This window comes from Mercurialis annua, linkage group LG1-X (assembly GCF_937616625.2).
Source record: "Mercurialis annua linkage group LG1-X, ddMerAnnu1.2, whole genome shotgun sequence".
Lineage (NCBI taxonomy): Eukaryota > Viridiplantae > Streptophyta > Magnoliopsida > Malpighiales > Euphorbiaceae > Mercurialis > Mercurialis annua.
Window position 1 is genome coordinate 1,832,125 of NC_065570.1, and position 16,734 is coordinate 1,848,858.

Here is a 16,734-nt window from a genome sequence, read left to right on the forward strand (position 1 = left end):
AAATAATTATCGCAGTAACTACCATTATGTTATAAATTCCTAATCCTAAAAGGAATTGTGCAACAACTATTATTATATGTTAAATTCCTAATTCTAATAGGAATTGCACAGATATATCACTATATATAAAAGAATATGACGAGTTTCATTAATATTAAATAATCATATTATAATATTTGTGTTAAAGTTTTGATATTTTATATTTATTAGTTATTTACAATGAAAAATAATATAAATATGTTTCAATCATATTATTATTTTTTTAATAACAATAATATTAACATTAAATCTATTGCTTAATTCTAACTTTTTAACATTTCCAATAAAAGAAATTAAAATTTTATAAAATAATTAAACAAAACAAATAAAAAAATACAAGTCTAATAAAATTTAAATAATAATATATTATTAAAAAAATATACAATTATAATATTAAATAACGGGTCATATATATATCGTTAACGTGCGTAGCACGTGGCCAAAAAAACTAGTATTTTTAAAATATGGGAAAAACTTAGTTAATTAGGCATTATATGAGGAGATATTTAATAATTATCCCTTATTATTCGGTGGAAAACTGTTTTTTCTTTAAATCAAAAGGTAGTATAGATTTTTAAATCTCGAGTTGATTAATCGGTTATAATAATCACAAGTTTAAACATCATAAATTTAAAATAAATTTAACTTAATTGATCTTATTCAAATCACGAGTTAGATCATAAATATTTTAAAAATAGAAACATTTTTTTACTGAGAAAGAGGAATACCGGATGAAGATTTTATTTTTTTAAGAAAAAATATTGGAATATAGATATTTAAAAAATGGAAAGTATCTTTTTTTTATAAATGTGGGATATTTTATTAATATATTTTAAAATTGGAAAAATAGTAAAAAAAAAGAGAAAATTACACAATTATGCTAATTGCGGTCATATATTACAAAAATGCTAAGTGTTTTAATTTCTTTCACCTATGCTAATTTATTCATTACATTAAAGAGCTAATCACGGGAATATTTTACATGCACTACATTAAATCATCCTTACCCTACATATGTCATCTTATTTTCATTTTTATTTTAAGAGATCAACACATGTTGTCTTTATCTTCTACCACTTTACTCTTCTATTTTCTTATACACCATGAACTGTTATTATTAAATTTTTTCCATTTCAAATTTTCTTCAAAATTCCATCATCTTTATTAATTTAATTAACTTCCTTATTATCTAGTCACGATTTTTTTATCTTCTTTACTTCTTTTTTTTATAACTGTTTTTTTTAAATATTTTTTTAACTTGAACACAATTATTATTATTTTTTGAGTGGAGAGAAAAAAGATTGATCAGGTATTTTTGTTGTCGGGGTAGCATGATTTTTTTAGGATAATTAGAAAAGAATTGAAATTTAAGAAAAACGTATTTTGGATTGCGGGTGATTTTGATTTCTTGGTTTGATTGAGCAATTTTTGTTACCCGTATTTTTTTTCTCGATCAAGCTGAGAAACCAAAGAAAAAAAATTAACATAAAAATTTGAGATCAAGTATTACTAGTTTTAGTAATTCTTTTAATTGTTTAATATAAATATCTTTATTTATGCTTTTTAAAAATTAAATTTAAATCTTCAATTAAATATTACTAGTTTTAGTCATTTCTCTTCTTTAAAAAAAATAAACCACCTCTAATTTTAAGTAATTTTTGTCGTATTTTGAATTTAAACTCTACAAAATAATTGAATCTATATACTTGTATTAATGATATATTAAATTATGTTTTGTAGGTTATTCTAATTGATTTAGAGATGAAAATTATGTTACTAATTAAACTAATTTATTTCAATTCTTAACAATAGAATTTAATTTAATTTAATTTATTTTTTTAAAATGCAATGCATTTCTTTAAAAAATATGATAACACTGTGAATGAAAAAGTGATGTATTATTTAGAGAAAATCACAAAAATATCCTAAAAGGCCCACTCTTTTTCATGCAGTACATTTCGTTAATATTATTTAAGAGATATTCTTTTTTCTATTTTTTATGACATAAATTTTTTTAATCGGTAATATTATTTAAGATATATATTTTTTTATATATTATGTGGTATAAATTAGTATATTATTATTTGCTAATTTCTCTTATGTGTTTTTTTATTTGTAATTTATGGTTTCAACAATGTCTTTAATGAGAAATTTAGTATATTGTTTTATTTTTAAAAAAATGTATCCGAGTTGTCTCTAAAATGTATATAAAATGTATCTCAGTTGTCTCTGATACATTATCGATACATCTCTAATACATCGTGGGATAAAGATATAGAGGAAGCGATTAGAACTTTCAAGTTTTGATAGCTAGAAGAACTGTGAAAGTTCGTTGCAATAAAACCTCATCAACCTCGTCATTCAATCCATTTGTTGGAAGTGAATAAATCGTTTTTATATTGTTACGATAAATAACTATAAGATTACGTATCAAATGTGCTGTATAGATGTATCTGAGATATATTTTTTCAATAAGTTTCATTAATAGTATGTGACTGTATTCGAGATATATTTTTAATACATATCAGATACATATTCTACACAAATCAGATACATGTCAGAAACATCTCAAATACATTTATTTTTAAATATATATTAATTCATTAAACATGTTTGACATGTTTCTTAGATGTATTTATAGATAAATTTTTAATATATAATTTATACATGATAAATATATCCTTGATATGCGTCTTCTCTTCAATGGTGGTAGCTCAATGCCTTCGAGATACATTTTTGGTATGTCTCCTTGCATCTCGAATACATCATTTATACATATCAGAAACAGCTCAAAGAATATTTACATATATATTGTGTATACAGTCGACCCTCTAATAGTTAATATTCTATAACTTAATAATTCTAATAATTAATAGAAAATTGAGAGAACCAACTTCGTTCCACGTCGGATAATTAATAATTCTATTATTTAATAATTAATAAAATTTAAAATATATTCTACATGAATATTAATTATTAGAGAGATTTTTTTAAAGAAATATATAACAATTGATGATTTATTTGAGACAATACTAATCTTAATTTATAAAGTGGAAGTTAAAATATCATCAAATTATAATTTTTTTTATTCTTTTGAGTGATTGTAAAGTGTATTTAGTTAGTTTTTTATAATATAATATTAATATTAGGTCTATTAATGTAGATGCTTTAAAATATCTTTTATAATTTTTTTTATATAAATTCAATAAATTAATAATTCTAATAATTAATAAATTTTTGATCCACCATGTGTATTAATTATCAGAGGGTCGACTGTATATATATATCTTTTAGATGTAATTTTTAGATCCATATTTCATATACAATTAAAGCATAATAAATTTATCCTTAATACGTATCACTGATAAATAATTTATACAATTTATGAAGCATGCGACATATTTTTTATTTCAATATATGTTATAAATACATTTCAACTACCCGTAAGTTATATATCCAATGCGTTAAATATATAACTCAAATACAAATATTATACATATTCGATACATTTTTTGTACATATCAGAAATAGTTTAGACGTATATTCTTTATTTTAATATATGTATTATGTGTGTATTTTGAGATGTAGTATTAAAATTATTATTTGTTAATTTCTCTTATATGTTTATTTTTAATTTATGATTTCAAACAAATTTTTTACCAAGAAGTTTAGTATACCGTATTATTTTAAGAGAATGTATTTAAATTGTCTTTGAGATGAACAGAAAATGTATCCGAGTTGTTTCTAAAATTTTATGGATTGAACTCCAATTCGCTAATAAATTATCAATATATCTCTGATACATCGTGGATAGTAGTGGTTGTAATTTATTAGAGTTAGTAAATGAAAAGAGTCGTAAAGTAAATTGTGTCCGTCTAAATAGTTTTTGTGATACATAAATACTACATATTAATAACATAGTTTTAAGACACATAAATAATTCATATAAATAATATATGTAGTATTTTTATCAATGGCGATAAATGTAGGGGATAAATGTTGTTATTAGTTTATTTTTTGTATATCACGTGTATATAAAGATGTTTATATTGATAAAAGTTGAGTTAAAAAAAATCATAATTTATTATTTTTATGCTTAAATTTATAGTGTATAGTAACACATCAAAAAGTTATTGATATTAATATTTGATGCGTGAATTTTAATTAAAGCACGTGATACATATATTTTTTAATTTAAAATATATTATACATACACCTTAGAGGAATATAAATAATACATATCAATAATATATTTTATTTATTTATTTATTTATTTTTGTTTTAAAAATATGAAAAAATAATAATCAGATATGTCCTTAATACATATCTGATACATAACAGATACATAAATGATACAAGTTTGAATAGTTTTTAAAAGCTGACACGTGACTGACGCGTGACTGACACGCGTGTCAAACGCATGTCAGACGCGTTTCTGACGCCTTTTTGACCCATTCTGATGCGTTTTTGACTTTTTTTTTTATTTGTTTTGGGTGTGTCATGTGTTGCATCCTCATTGATAAGATATTAAATATAAACTTTTAGCTTTTTTAGGTGCTCATGTAATTTTTTTAGCAAATTTAGCATTTTTATTATTTTTTTCCTCTTTTTGAATATTTTTGTTATTTTCTTAAAAAAAAAAAGACAATTTGACTGCAAGTAGGTTTGGGGTAAGAGTTCATAGTTTTTTGGGATTGGTGGTAGGGATAAGGGTTTTTGTTCTCTTCTTCGTTTAGGGTTTAAGGATAAAAAATAGGGCCCCTAATGGGCCTACATAACCAGAAAAGCCCATTAAAACACTTCTCGCCTGAGCTCTTTGCTGTTCAGTTTCTTCCACCAAAATCCCAAATGGAAAACGGAGATGAATCCGACACAAAGAGATGGGCATGCAAGAGATGCGGCCACGTAGGCTTAGAAAAATCCGACGGTTTCTATTACTGCCAAGACGAAGAATGCGGCAAACAAGCCGATGACCTCCTCGTAACCGGCGTCGCCGACGAAGACTTCATCGACAAGTGTGGCGGCGGCATTTACAACAACCGTTATACTCGCCGCTCTCAACTCACCCAAACCCAAACCCACCAACCCTCCACGCAAGCCTGGCTCCGCTACACCCAAGACCCGGACCAAGAACACGAAAATAATAATATTTCCGGTCGGGTCAAAAAAGAGGAGCAGTTTGATTATGAATACGGGTTAGGACCCATGGAGCCGGGTGATTTTGGTGGGTCGGGTATGCATAGGATTTTCTTGAGCTATGAGGATTATTATAATGAGGTTAGGTTTAGATATGTGATGGGTATGCAGTGGTTAATTCAGTTACAATGCGAAGCTTTGGTTGAGAACTTTAATGTTAGTCCGTTAATTTGTGGGATTAGTGGTGTTATTTGGTTAAGGTTTTTGTCTGGAACTGGTGTTTTTAAGGATAATTGGGCTGATGAAGTTGTCATTGATTCTGAGAATCAAATACCAGGTAACTGTAATAACAACCCTTTTTAAGTTTGGATGATGTTAATTGTAAAGTTAGTGACTTTATTGTTGTTATTCACGTGTAGTTATGAGCTAGGTAGTATGGATGTGGACACGGTGAAACGGTGTTATTTTAAGGTTTTTTTTATGTAAAATAATGAAGTTTTGTTTCTGAAACGTGAAGTGTGGGAAATGTTTCTGAAACGGGACATGTTGATTGGATGAACTGTCCGTGCTACCTAGGTTGTGAGTTTTGGAGTTAAGGTAATAAAGAACTAATCTTTGGAATTTGGTTTATAGTGTTGAATTGTCTTAGAGTTGTTAAATTTGTTAATATTCATGTTGTGTTAATTGCTAAACGAAAAGAAGCTGGTTCGTCTTCTTGTGTGTTAATGTTGAGGTTTTAGGATCGGGAAACCATATGTTAGGTAGGTGTGATAGACGGTGTTGACGGTGTCATTGTTGCTCCCACTACTAATGGAAATCCTGATCACAAAATAGATTCTTGATATGATAATGGAGATCTTCAACTATTTATAATTAAAATTCTTGTTCTGTGATTTTAATGTTTATGGTCCATTTTTTGATGATGAAGATCAAACTGTGTACAATTTCATGTATTTCAATTGAGTTTTGTTAGTGAAGTTTAGATCTTTTTGCTAGCATTTCTTTTGAAACTTCTCAATTTTCTTTGCATTCTCTTTACTTATCCATTAATTTGCAATTTTTTTGGTTCTCCATGTTCTACTGTGATTTCTCGGATTTGCCATAATTTGCATTTTTCTGTCTATTTGTGAATGCTGTTAGGTTTTAGACACATCAATCGGTATAAAAATGTTGGGTTAAATTATGTAGTACGAACATATTCAGCGAAACGGTGTTAATTTAAAGTTTCATTTGTAAAAATTAAACATCAAATTTCCGTTAAATGAAGTGTTTGTGGGTTAAACGACATTTTTCTTATGTATTTGACAATTGTATGATTGCAATAGTAAACTTGGTGTTGTTAATGATGACATCGACTATAATTTTTTCATCCATATCTTTAAATGGGCCCTTTTCTACTTTAAAGTTCGAGTAATCAGAGAACTGCTTAGTTCTTGTTCCTTTTGAATAAAATGGTTTTTTGACTTCAGATGAACTAGTAGACGACAAGCCTCCTTTGAGACATAGAGATGAACCTCGAAATGCAAATGGTGAGCGCTCAGTGATGATATGGTTTAAGTATTTGAGGAAGGCAGTTCCGTTATCTTCTTCTCTGGCTATTTCATTCTTGGCTTGTCATGTTGCTAGGGAAGCAATCCTATCGAGAGACATTGTAAAATGGTCCCTTGAAGGGAAGCTTCCGTACTTTGCTGCTCATGTTGAAATTGAAAAGCGTTTTGAGCGTTCTTCTCCTGCTTGTCCTATCACTTCAAGTCTCATGTTTAGGCCTTCTAAAACAGTTCCTGTTCAGAAGCTGGAGCCAATGGCTGCTGCAATTGCTGAGTCCATCGGCTTGCATTTGCCTCCAGTGAACTTTTATGGAATTGCGTCTCGTTATCTCAAGGTGCTTGTTCTCCAGGAGGAAAAAATTCTTCCATATGCTTGCCGCATATATGAGTGGTCAATGCCACCAGATTTATGGCTATCGACAAATGTGTCGAGGCGTCCTACACGTATCTGTGTAATGTCGATATTGATTGTAGCTATAAGAATTCTCTATAATCTTCATGGTTTTGGGGTATGGGAAAGGAATTTGTTTTGTCACGATTGCTCTCCCTCTGAATCTTATTCTGCAGGTGGATTAAAATCGATGTTTGGATCTGAAATGAGGGATGATGTCGAAACTGTTTCTCCTCTTGATAATGTGGATGTTTCAGGGGAAAAACTCTCAAGTAAACCCTCAAATGTACAGATGACTGAGTCGGATTCTGCAGAGTTGTTGCACCACCTGGCGGCAAAATATAGTGTTAAAGAAGACACCTATGGTAACTACTTGAGACTGAATGGCTTATTTAAAATTAAAAATCTCATACACTATAAACTGTTTTGTGCTCCGCCCCCTCATTCTCCTATTTATGTCTATTTTATTTATACTTTTGCAGAATTTACGAAGGACTTACCATCATATCTCCAGTACTGTAAGGATGTTGTATTTGCTGGAGCAGGACAATCTCGTATGGACGGACATAAGGAAGAAGAGTTTATAGAAAAGTTGTGGGTTTTCTATTCCAAGGTAGTGTTAATCTCTCTAAGAACAGTAATTCTAGAAATTGAATGTCTATTATCTAATGTAGTTAGCTCTTATCGATTTTTTTGAACAGAACGTTTGAAATTTAATATAGCTTTCTAGGAATATAAGGGGTGTGGTCCGTGTGGAGAAGATTAAACATCATAATTTGGATTATCTAAGTCTAGCCTAAGCGGTTCTTGTTTTGCTGGAGACTTTTTGTGTAGGTGATGAATGCAAATGTTACATTTGTGGAGAGTTATTGTTAAGTATCAATATGATATGTATGTTTATTTTATTTTGAAATCAGAATTCAGAAGAGCCTGGAATACGAAACAGCATTAGCCTTTTTAATCAAAAGAGATTGAGATATGAAGTTGAGAGTATCATAAGTGTGTCAGAAATAAAGAATACCAAAGAAGAATGTGACGGGAGACCATCTGCTGATATCAAACAGAGTGTTGACAGTGAAGATTTTTTGAGTAAGTCACCGTTAAAAACGCTTAAAGACAAAGCCATTAGACGGTTGAAATTAGACATGGAGGAGACTAAGTTCTGTTACATTCCACCAAGAGAGAACTTGAAGAAAGATAATTACCTACATTATGTACGGAAGAGAGATGGCGATGCCTTGACTTATGCTGCTCATGCAGATTACTATATCTTGCTTCGCGCCTGTGCTCAGGTAGCTCAGGTTGATATTCGGATTATGCATACCGGTGTGTTGAGATTGGAGAGGAGACTAGCTTGGCTGGAAAAAAGAATCGATCACTGCTTGCATTTGAGACCTCCTACGACTACTTGTGAATTTTGCCGAGATCCGCCAGATCCAGACGAAATTTGTTGTACGTTAGAAGGAATGTCCCTTTGAAAACTATAGTAGGTATGCTCTTAACAATTGTAGTTTTGGGATAGTACTGACAGTGTATTTGTGTATAGGTAATGAGCCAATGACTATTGATTTTATTTTATAAAGGAAATGATTCTACTGTAGCATTTGTAATGCTCTTTCATTTTGTGCACATGAGCGTTTTCATGTTGTTCAAGTTTGTTATAGGCGAAACCCATACAGAAGCCCATCTTCTTTACCGGTTTTATTTGAGAAGCCCGTATTTCAAAGTTGTTTACGTCTGAGTCCCTATATTTGGTAAAATTCAATTTTAATACTCTTGGTTGGACGGAAATGTCCGAGTCCTTGCACGTTTGAAATTGGCAAACGATTTGATCCCTCACTTTTGATTATGTCAACTATTTGGTCCCTCCGTAATTTTTTGGGTAGTCAATTAAGTCAAAAAACTTAGGGTAAATTAATTTCAAATTTGAGGGATGAATTCGTAGGCAAAAATAAAAATGGGGGACCAAATCCTTTTTTTAATATATTTTTTTGTTTTAGTCCTTTGACTTGATTGACTAACATAAAAAATGGACGGAAAGACTAAATCGTTAACGGAAACAAAAGTGAGGGATCAAATCATTTGATTTTTAAATAAGATGGATCAAAATGTGAATTATAATAAATGTGTAGGGTTTCATTAATTTGCTCTTATAATTACAAAACACGTTAAGTTTATGGTTTTTAAAGTAATTTTTTTTTCCAAAGTTAAAATCATTAATGAAGATTAAATTACAAGTGAAAGTCATATAACAAAAGTCATATATATGATCTTTCTAATTTTGAGATAGTAAATAATAAGCAACAATTCAAATACAAGCTATAAAAATCGAAAAAATAGAGAAAAAATTAAACTTGAATCCCGAAACTTAACCACAACAATTTCGTGGAGCGGGTGTTGGATAATTCCTTTATTCGATTTGCCCGACGAAAGATTAAAAAGATTGGGAACAATAAAATATATTATTTGGAGCTTGAATACCATTATTTTAGTAATTCTATCAAGGACATGTCAATGAAAAAATTAGATTCTCAAGTACCCCCAAAGGCTTGAAAAATAGAAATAAAGTCAAAATAGACAAGTTCAATTTCCATATCTACAAGGAACAAAAATTATTTATTTTTATAGATGTTGGAGCAATACAGAAGATCCGGGCCAAAGTCAAATTTGGCTACCAGAGGCGGCTCCAAACATGATGTTATATAAATTAAACATAAATTTATTATTAATCTTCCAACTTTATTTACTTGAATGAACAGAAATATAACCAAACCAATAATAGAAATTTTTGATGCAATGAGATTTATTACTACACCAAAAAATAAGGACTACAATTACAAAAGAGAGAAATTGAAGGACCATCTATGCAAATTACCCACAGAATCTACATACCAAATGATAAATCATCAGCTTCCATGAGATTTTCAGGTCAAGAAAACATATAAAAAGGAATGAATATTAAATGTTTGACTTGACACTTTCAAAGCTTCTTCAACTTACGTATCTATTTGAAGATACATTTAGTTCATATAACCACTAGCAGTGACAAAGTCAGGATTTGAAATTTAGCAAGGCCAAAATTATAATATTATATGTGAGGATAATTTTTAAAAATTAAAGGGTCAAATGGCAATATACAATAACTTTCTATATTATATTAATTTAGACATTTTTTGAAAGTTGGGGACGAGGGCCCCTTCAGACCCACCTAGCTCCGTCATTGACCACGAGAAGCTCATGTAATAATAGAATTGAAGGAAATATACTTAAGGCGTGCCAATACTCTTCATTTTCAAGTCAATTTATTTTTAAATTGAGATATCCTCTGAACTCGATCATTTGTAAATTTTGGGAGTTAATTGACTTAAAAATAGAGAGTATTGTTCTTAATTAATTAAAACGGATAAATGTGAATTAACGGGATGACTATTTGCTCTACTCTAGTATTAATCTACTTTATGCAAGTTGAAGTAGCACAACAGCTAATTAAAATGCTGAATAGCTTCAAATAACAGTCACATACTGGCTTCTAAAAAAAATTCCAATTCTCAAATGAAATATCATAATTTAACTCCCTAATCCTATAAAATTTATAGAACATAACAATTTTCCAGTCTTTAAATTGATTAAACTAACACCAGGAAACAGTAAGAAACTCAAAATAATAAAAGATAGAAGATCAGAGACTAATTTATTAAAATGTACAAAGTTTTTCAAAATGTAGTTTTTTTTTTCATTTTCATTTTCATTTTCATTTATACACAGAACTATCCAACAAAGAACAGAGAACCCATATGATCAATGAACTAAAACAACACATAATCTTAAACCCACCAATACTCACCTCCGATCAGCTAGATAGCACGGACACTTCATTCAATCAACGTATTCCGTTCCGGAAACATTCTAGACATTCAATGTTTCAGATACAAAACTTCATTTTTTACATACAAAACCTTAAAAGAACACCGTTTCTCCGTGTCCATGTCATGTATCTGTCTCCGTGCTACCTAGCCGATCATTCCACCAACCGACAACCACTCAATGTGTGCACCAAATTGGAAGCATTCCTCATAATTTTCTCATTCTCATCCTCAACCAACTTCAAACAAATCTCCAAAACTCCACTTTTTCTAGCTTCATCACAAATTTTCTCACTATAACAGCACAAACAATTCAAAGTAAAAAGTCCACAAGGAATACCTCTAGAACTCCCATTCTTAATCACTTGAACTAAAACCTCAGCACACCCATTAATCCTTATCATCTCCTCTCTACCTTCTTTACACTTTACCAAGAAACTCAACACCTCAACCGCTCGCTCCAAACCCGAACCGCAAATCCTAACCAAAATCGGAACCGCCCCGCATTCGATAGTTTTTCTTCTATTACCAACAAATGTACATATTGCATACAATGCCGTTGCTGCTTCCTTCACTTCTCGACCTTTTCCGCTCCGTAAAATCGAAACCAATGCCTCAATTGCATTAGGGTAAGCTCCAATTGTCGCTTTATTAACCTCAACGACCGCTAAGCTTGTAATAATAGTACACCCAGTTGCCCGAGAATCATTCGACCCGGATCGGAGAATCGCCACGACCCGCCCGATTACACCTTCCGCGACTAAACCCACTTTGTTATCATCATCAAGAGAGAGATTCAGCAGTAAAGTTAGCGCCTTTTCTTGAAGGGGTAACTCGGACGAGTTAACACAGTTGAGAACTGCAGCAGAAACTGCTCCTGACTCAGTTAACTCACGGCGGAGAAACGGGTCTAATTTTGTGAGTCTGGTGAGTTGGGTGAGCGAGTCGAGCTTGGAAGTGAGCGGAGACGACGGTGAAGTGAGAGATGAGATTAGGGTTTGAAGTGGGTGGGTTTTCGAGTGCGGTGGCTTTGACGGCGGCGGGGGTAATTTAGGTGATGAGAGAAGGATAAAATTGGAAATTAGACTCCGGAGAGCATGGTTTGGGATTAAAGAAGGGTGTTCAGGGAGGGATAGTTTGGTAATTGGACAAGTACGGTGGCCGGAGTCTAACCATCGCTGGATTGATGAACGGTCGAAGGTGTGACCCGATGAGAGAATTACCGGGTCGGACATTATTTCTAAGGAAATTGGGCATTTGAAATCATCAGGAAAGTTAGTCCCCATTCTTCAGCTTCTCTCTCTAGAATTGGAAAAAATTCAGCTTCTCTCTCTAAAATGGAAAATTTAGGTTTCTCTCTCTAGAAATGAAAATTTTGAGTTTCTCTCACTAGAATTATGTGGGTTTTTGAAAGTGGTCGGAGAAGGAAGTAAGCAAGGACAGACTTTTGTGCTGAACTATTCTTTCGGCTTTTCCTTTTCAGACTTAGTGAATTGTTTTACTGTTTTACCCTCTTTGCTTACATCAACTATTTCATCTTTTGGAATATTTTGAACTAATTGTTTTTTTTTTTTAAATAATCTTTTTCTAAATAAAAATAGGCTTAATTTCTTAAAAAACCCTCACCTTACACTTTTTTTTCGTTTATACCCTGAACTTGTAAAAACACCATTTGTACCCAATTTTGGGTTTTTATGTTTCATCCATACCCAAAAGCATTAAATTGTACTCTTTTCATTTAGAAAAGAGTTAAAATATACTTTTTTCTATTTTTAAAAATACAAATAAATCCTTAAACTTAAAAAATGATCAAATATATCCAAATAATTAATAAATTTTTTTAATTATATAAAATAATAAAAAAATTAAAAAAATTATTATTATTTTTAATTTTTTTGTAAGAAATATTTTTAAAAAAAATTAAAAAAAATAAAAAAAAATTAAAAAAATAAACAAAAAATTCGGAATTATTTTTAAAAAAATTAAAAAAAAATTATTATTATTTTTAATTTTTTGAAGAAGATGGTATTTTTGTACTATTAATAACTTTAATATCTAATTAGTATATAAGTTAAAAATGAAGGATTGTTTTAAATTTTTTTCAAATGAAAAAAGTACAATTTAATGCTTTTGGGTAGAGATGAAACATAAAAACTCAAAATTGGGTACAAATGGTGTTTTTACAAGATCAGGGTATAAACGAAAAAAATGTAAGGTGGGGATTTTTTAAAGAATTAAGCCATAAGAATAAGAACAAATAACTCAAATTTTCACGCATGTCAAAATCCATATGGTTTTCGTTTTAATGTTTTTGTTCAGTTTTTGTGTTGGTTAATTAAATTAAAAAAAATTAAAATTTGATTTTTAAATTTTTATTTTTAACATGTATAAATAAAACTTAATCATTATAAAATTTAATGATTTAATTTATTTTTTAATAAATTTTTTTATGTTTTTTTAAATTTTTTAATTATTTAATCAGTTTAGAATTAAAATAATATTCTTTTTTTTACCAGAAAAGATAATTATATATAACAGCAGATAACAATTACAACCGTACAACATTGGTTTTAACATTCTGTGTCAGATTATGAGCTAACGAATTAAAGACCCTAGATACATGACAAAAGGAAACATCCACAAAGAGAAATTGAAAATGCCAAATATCGCTGCAAATACCCCAGGCAGAATTAAAATAATATTCAACAATTATATGTAACGGTGAAGAATCAATAATGCGAATGTTTATGATACAATTACTATAATAGACATTTTATTTAGTGAAGTTTAGCCTATAGTAAAAAAATATGTTAAAATAATTAATATAATTATCAAAAACAATAATCAATATACAATGCTCTTCATTTTAAATTGTTAGGTACTATTTATATTTTTTTGTTTTAATCGCAAATTAATAATAATATTCATTTTTTAAAATTAGGTGAAACATATACATGCGGAGAGCCGGGATCAGACCTCTGCCCTCAAATTGTATAGAGAAAAACTTTGGCTAATGTACAAGGTTTTATATTGAGTGTGACTTGAGACTATATACATACATTGATTTTAATTTTAGAATATTCTTTTTTCATGTCTAATATGTAGCTATACATTTATGAACGCTAGTTTTGGTCCAATTATTTTGGTGAAGTCACTGAAGGGTGCGTTTTCATTAGTACCTATGACGACTTTATAATACTCTTTTTTTTTTTCGAGGGAAGGAAATTCCTATGATATCTTTCAAAATCAGATTCCAAATACTATCTAAAACGTTATGTGTACACTCCTACTCCAAAAGAGTACGAGTAACCATAGTTGGTAATCCAATTAGCATAGCGGTTTCCTTCTCTATACATATGTTGAATCACGACCTGCCAATCTTTACAGATGAGGTTCTTAACAGCTCGTAATAAATTAACGTTAGCATTAATACCACTATCTTTTTTCAAGAAAGTTTCTACTGAGAGTTTGTTATCCATCTCTAAAATAATGTTCTTATAGCCTCGCTGCCAAATTAACTCCAGACCGTCTAAAGGCACCTCAAAATCTCAGCTTGAAACACTGAACAACGCCCTATATTCATGCTGAAACCGAACAACCAATCACCATTGCTGTTCTGAGCTATACCACCGCGCTGGGCTTGTTACTCGACCCTTAACACCGTCCCTATTGACCTTGACCCAACTATCAGGAGGAGGAGTCCAACTAATGAGCTTTTCAGTTTTCGTAACCAGACCTGAATTAGCTTTAAAGATTGTTATTTACTAAAAATAGATAGAGTTTTATAATATTTTCTCTGTCCTAATAGAGTTGTCAATTCATTAATAGATTTTAAATAAGGACGATATTGAAAAATTAATTTTAAAGATTGTTATTTAATAAAAATAGATAAGAGTATTAGAAAAAATAGACAACTTTATTGAGACGGAAGGAGTACTTGTTTTCCTAACAAATTCTGCAAATATAGTTTAATACTCCATGTATTTCTATAGAAATGTAACTATCACACAGTTTTAGAAACTATTTATTTATTTTTTAACTATACTCTTATCTACCATAACAACAAATTATAACCTATTAGTGAATTTAAATTTTTTTTTTTAATTAAAAATGGATAAGAATTTTGGAAAAAGAAAAGAAAAAAAGTTATTTTATTTGGAATATAGGGAGTAGTTTTTTTTCTTCTTCAGAGATATTGAAATTCTAGGCTAGTTGTTATATATAATCTATTCTACGGTAAATCCGCCTAAATATGGCGGCACTGACTCGCAAAACTGAGACCTCAGGATGCACTCGGTGGACCTTGGCCAACTGGGTCAGGCCTCATAGTTTATATGTATTGTTTGACTTTTAAATCAGCTTAATCAATAAAAATTATCAAATCTTTTTAATTTTTAATCAATAATGTAATTTTTTAAAAGTATTAATTTTGACGTATGTATTTTGATTGTAGTCAGTTATTCAATTTTTTAAATTTCTAAAAAAAATGCCAAATTGTTTTGATATTTATTATTTATGACTAATTTTTTTAATTTTGTCAATTATAACTCAATTTTTAAAAACATGTTTATACTAAAAAAAGATGGTAGGTCCATAAATAAAAAAAATTATATTAATGTATCTAGCCGTCTATAATTAAAATTAAACTAAAACTAACATTTTTAAAAATTAAATATAAATAAAAAATCGAAAATGTTAACTGTTTTTGAGTGATAATCCCTTTTAGATAGAGCCATGCTATGTGCTATGTGATCTTAATTGAAATAGCATAAAATCAATGAATAAGAACCAATGAGAATAAATATTTGGTTATTTCTCCATATTATTAGTTTTTATTTTATTTGATCCATAATATTTTATTTATGTTTAATGCTCTTTAACTATTTAGTTTATATATTTATAGTCCTTCTGCGGACTATGGATAGATTTTGTCGTTTTAATTTTATGAAAAGACGACCTTTTATACCTAAGGGACCGCATATATACAAAATAAATAGTTAAAATTCATATAAATATAAAAAAATTGTTAAAAATCAAATGAAACAAATAATAACAATACAAAAATTACAGGATGAGTTTAGCCTAAATTCTTACCCATAATATAAAATCTTGGTTTATGGAGACTAATCAAATTAGACGGAAATAACAGAGTACATAAGTTGAAATTGAATTAGCAACTTCTGAAATGCACTTGAGTTAGCCACTTGAACTAGTCCTCGCTTGCTATGTATAAAAATAATTAGGTTAAATCCATTTGAAAGTTCCAGTTTGATATTGTATTTTTTTGAAAGTTCCTGTACTATGTTTTTAGTTTTTTTATCCCTCTATTTATCTAATTTTCAAATCCTATTTTAGTATTTTTTTCAGTCTCTTTTTTTTTCTCCGGTGACATTAAAGGGCATACAAATAAAAAAAGTATGTAAATAGAGGGGTTAGAAAAATCAAAAACATAATACAAGGACTTTTGAAAAAAAAAGATAGAGTACATGAACTCCAAATGGATTTTGCCAAATGATTATGACATTTTGTTGTTATATTGCACCCATATACCCTACTGTTTTGGGGCACCTGTCCAAGATTTAGGGAAGGCTCCTACATAAATGTATATCTGGCATAACCAAACATAATTATGTACAAACACAGTACAATGATTTAGATTCACAAGAGTAACTTAAGGACAATGCAGCATCAATTTACTGTTAATTAAAGGTTTAGTATAACTTAATTACCATGGAGGAATATACCCTAATAAAAACAA

General features: G+C 29.6%; 2 protein-coding genes across 2 annotated transcripts; one reads left to right on the forward strand and one right to left on the reverse strand.

Annotated features, from left to right (window-relative positions):
* Positions 1–4,735: 4,735 nt before the first annotated feature.
* LOC126665055 (TATA box-binding protein-associated factor RNA polymerase I subunit B-like) lies at positions 4,736–8,713 on the forward strand. Its single transcript, XM_050357738.2, has 4 exons — positions 4,736–5,512; positions 6,645–7,478; positions 7,596–7,726; positions 8,031–8,713. Exons 1-4 carry the CDS (start codon positions 4,804–4,806, stop codon positions 8,589–8,591), a joined length of 2,235 nt encoding a protein of 744 aa, XP_050213695.1. The 5' UTR covers positions 4,736–4,803; the 3' UTR covers positions 8,592–8,713.
* A 2,065-nt stretch (positions 8,714–10,778) lies between these two features.
* On the reverse strand, positions 10,779–12,416 carry LOC126666051 (U-box domain-containing protein 8). The gene has a single exon (XM_050359008.2). The coding sequence runs from the start codon at positions 12,260–12,262 to the stop codon at positions 11,132–11,134; it is 1,131 nt and encodes a 376-aa protein (XP_050214965.1). The 5' UTR covers positions 12,263–12,416; the 3' UTR covers positions 10,779–11,131.
* Between the last annotated feature and the right edge of the window lie 4,318 nt (positions 12,417–16,734).

What these genes read in the sequence shown, in the direction of transcription:
- LOC126665055 (XM_050357738.2), top strand. Translation starts at nt 4,804, where the DNA reads ATGGGCCTACATAACCAGAAAAGCCCATTAAAACACTTCTCGCCTGAG. An exon ending in TTCTGAGAATCAAATACCAG is followed by an intron (nt 5,513 to 6,644) that starts GTAACTGTAATA and finishes TTTTGACTTCAG; the next exon opens with ATGAACTAGTAGACGACAAG. An exon ending in TGTGGGTTTTCTATTCCAAG is followed by an intron (nt 7,727 to 8,030) that starts GTAGTGTTAATC and finishes TTTTGAAATCAG; the next exon opens with AATTCAGAAGAGCCTGGAAT.
- LOC126666051 (XM_050359008.2), bottom strand. Translation starts at nt 12,262, where the DNA reads ATGGGGACTAACTTTCCTGATGATTTCAAATGCCCAATTTCCTTAGAA.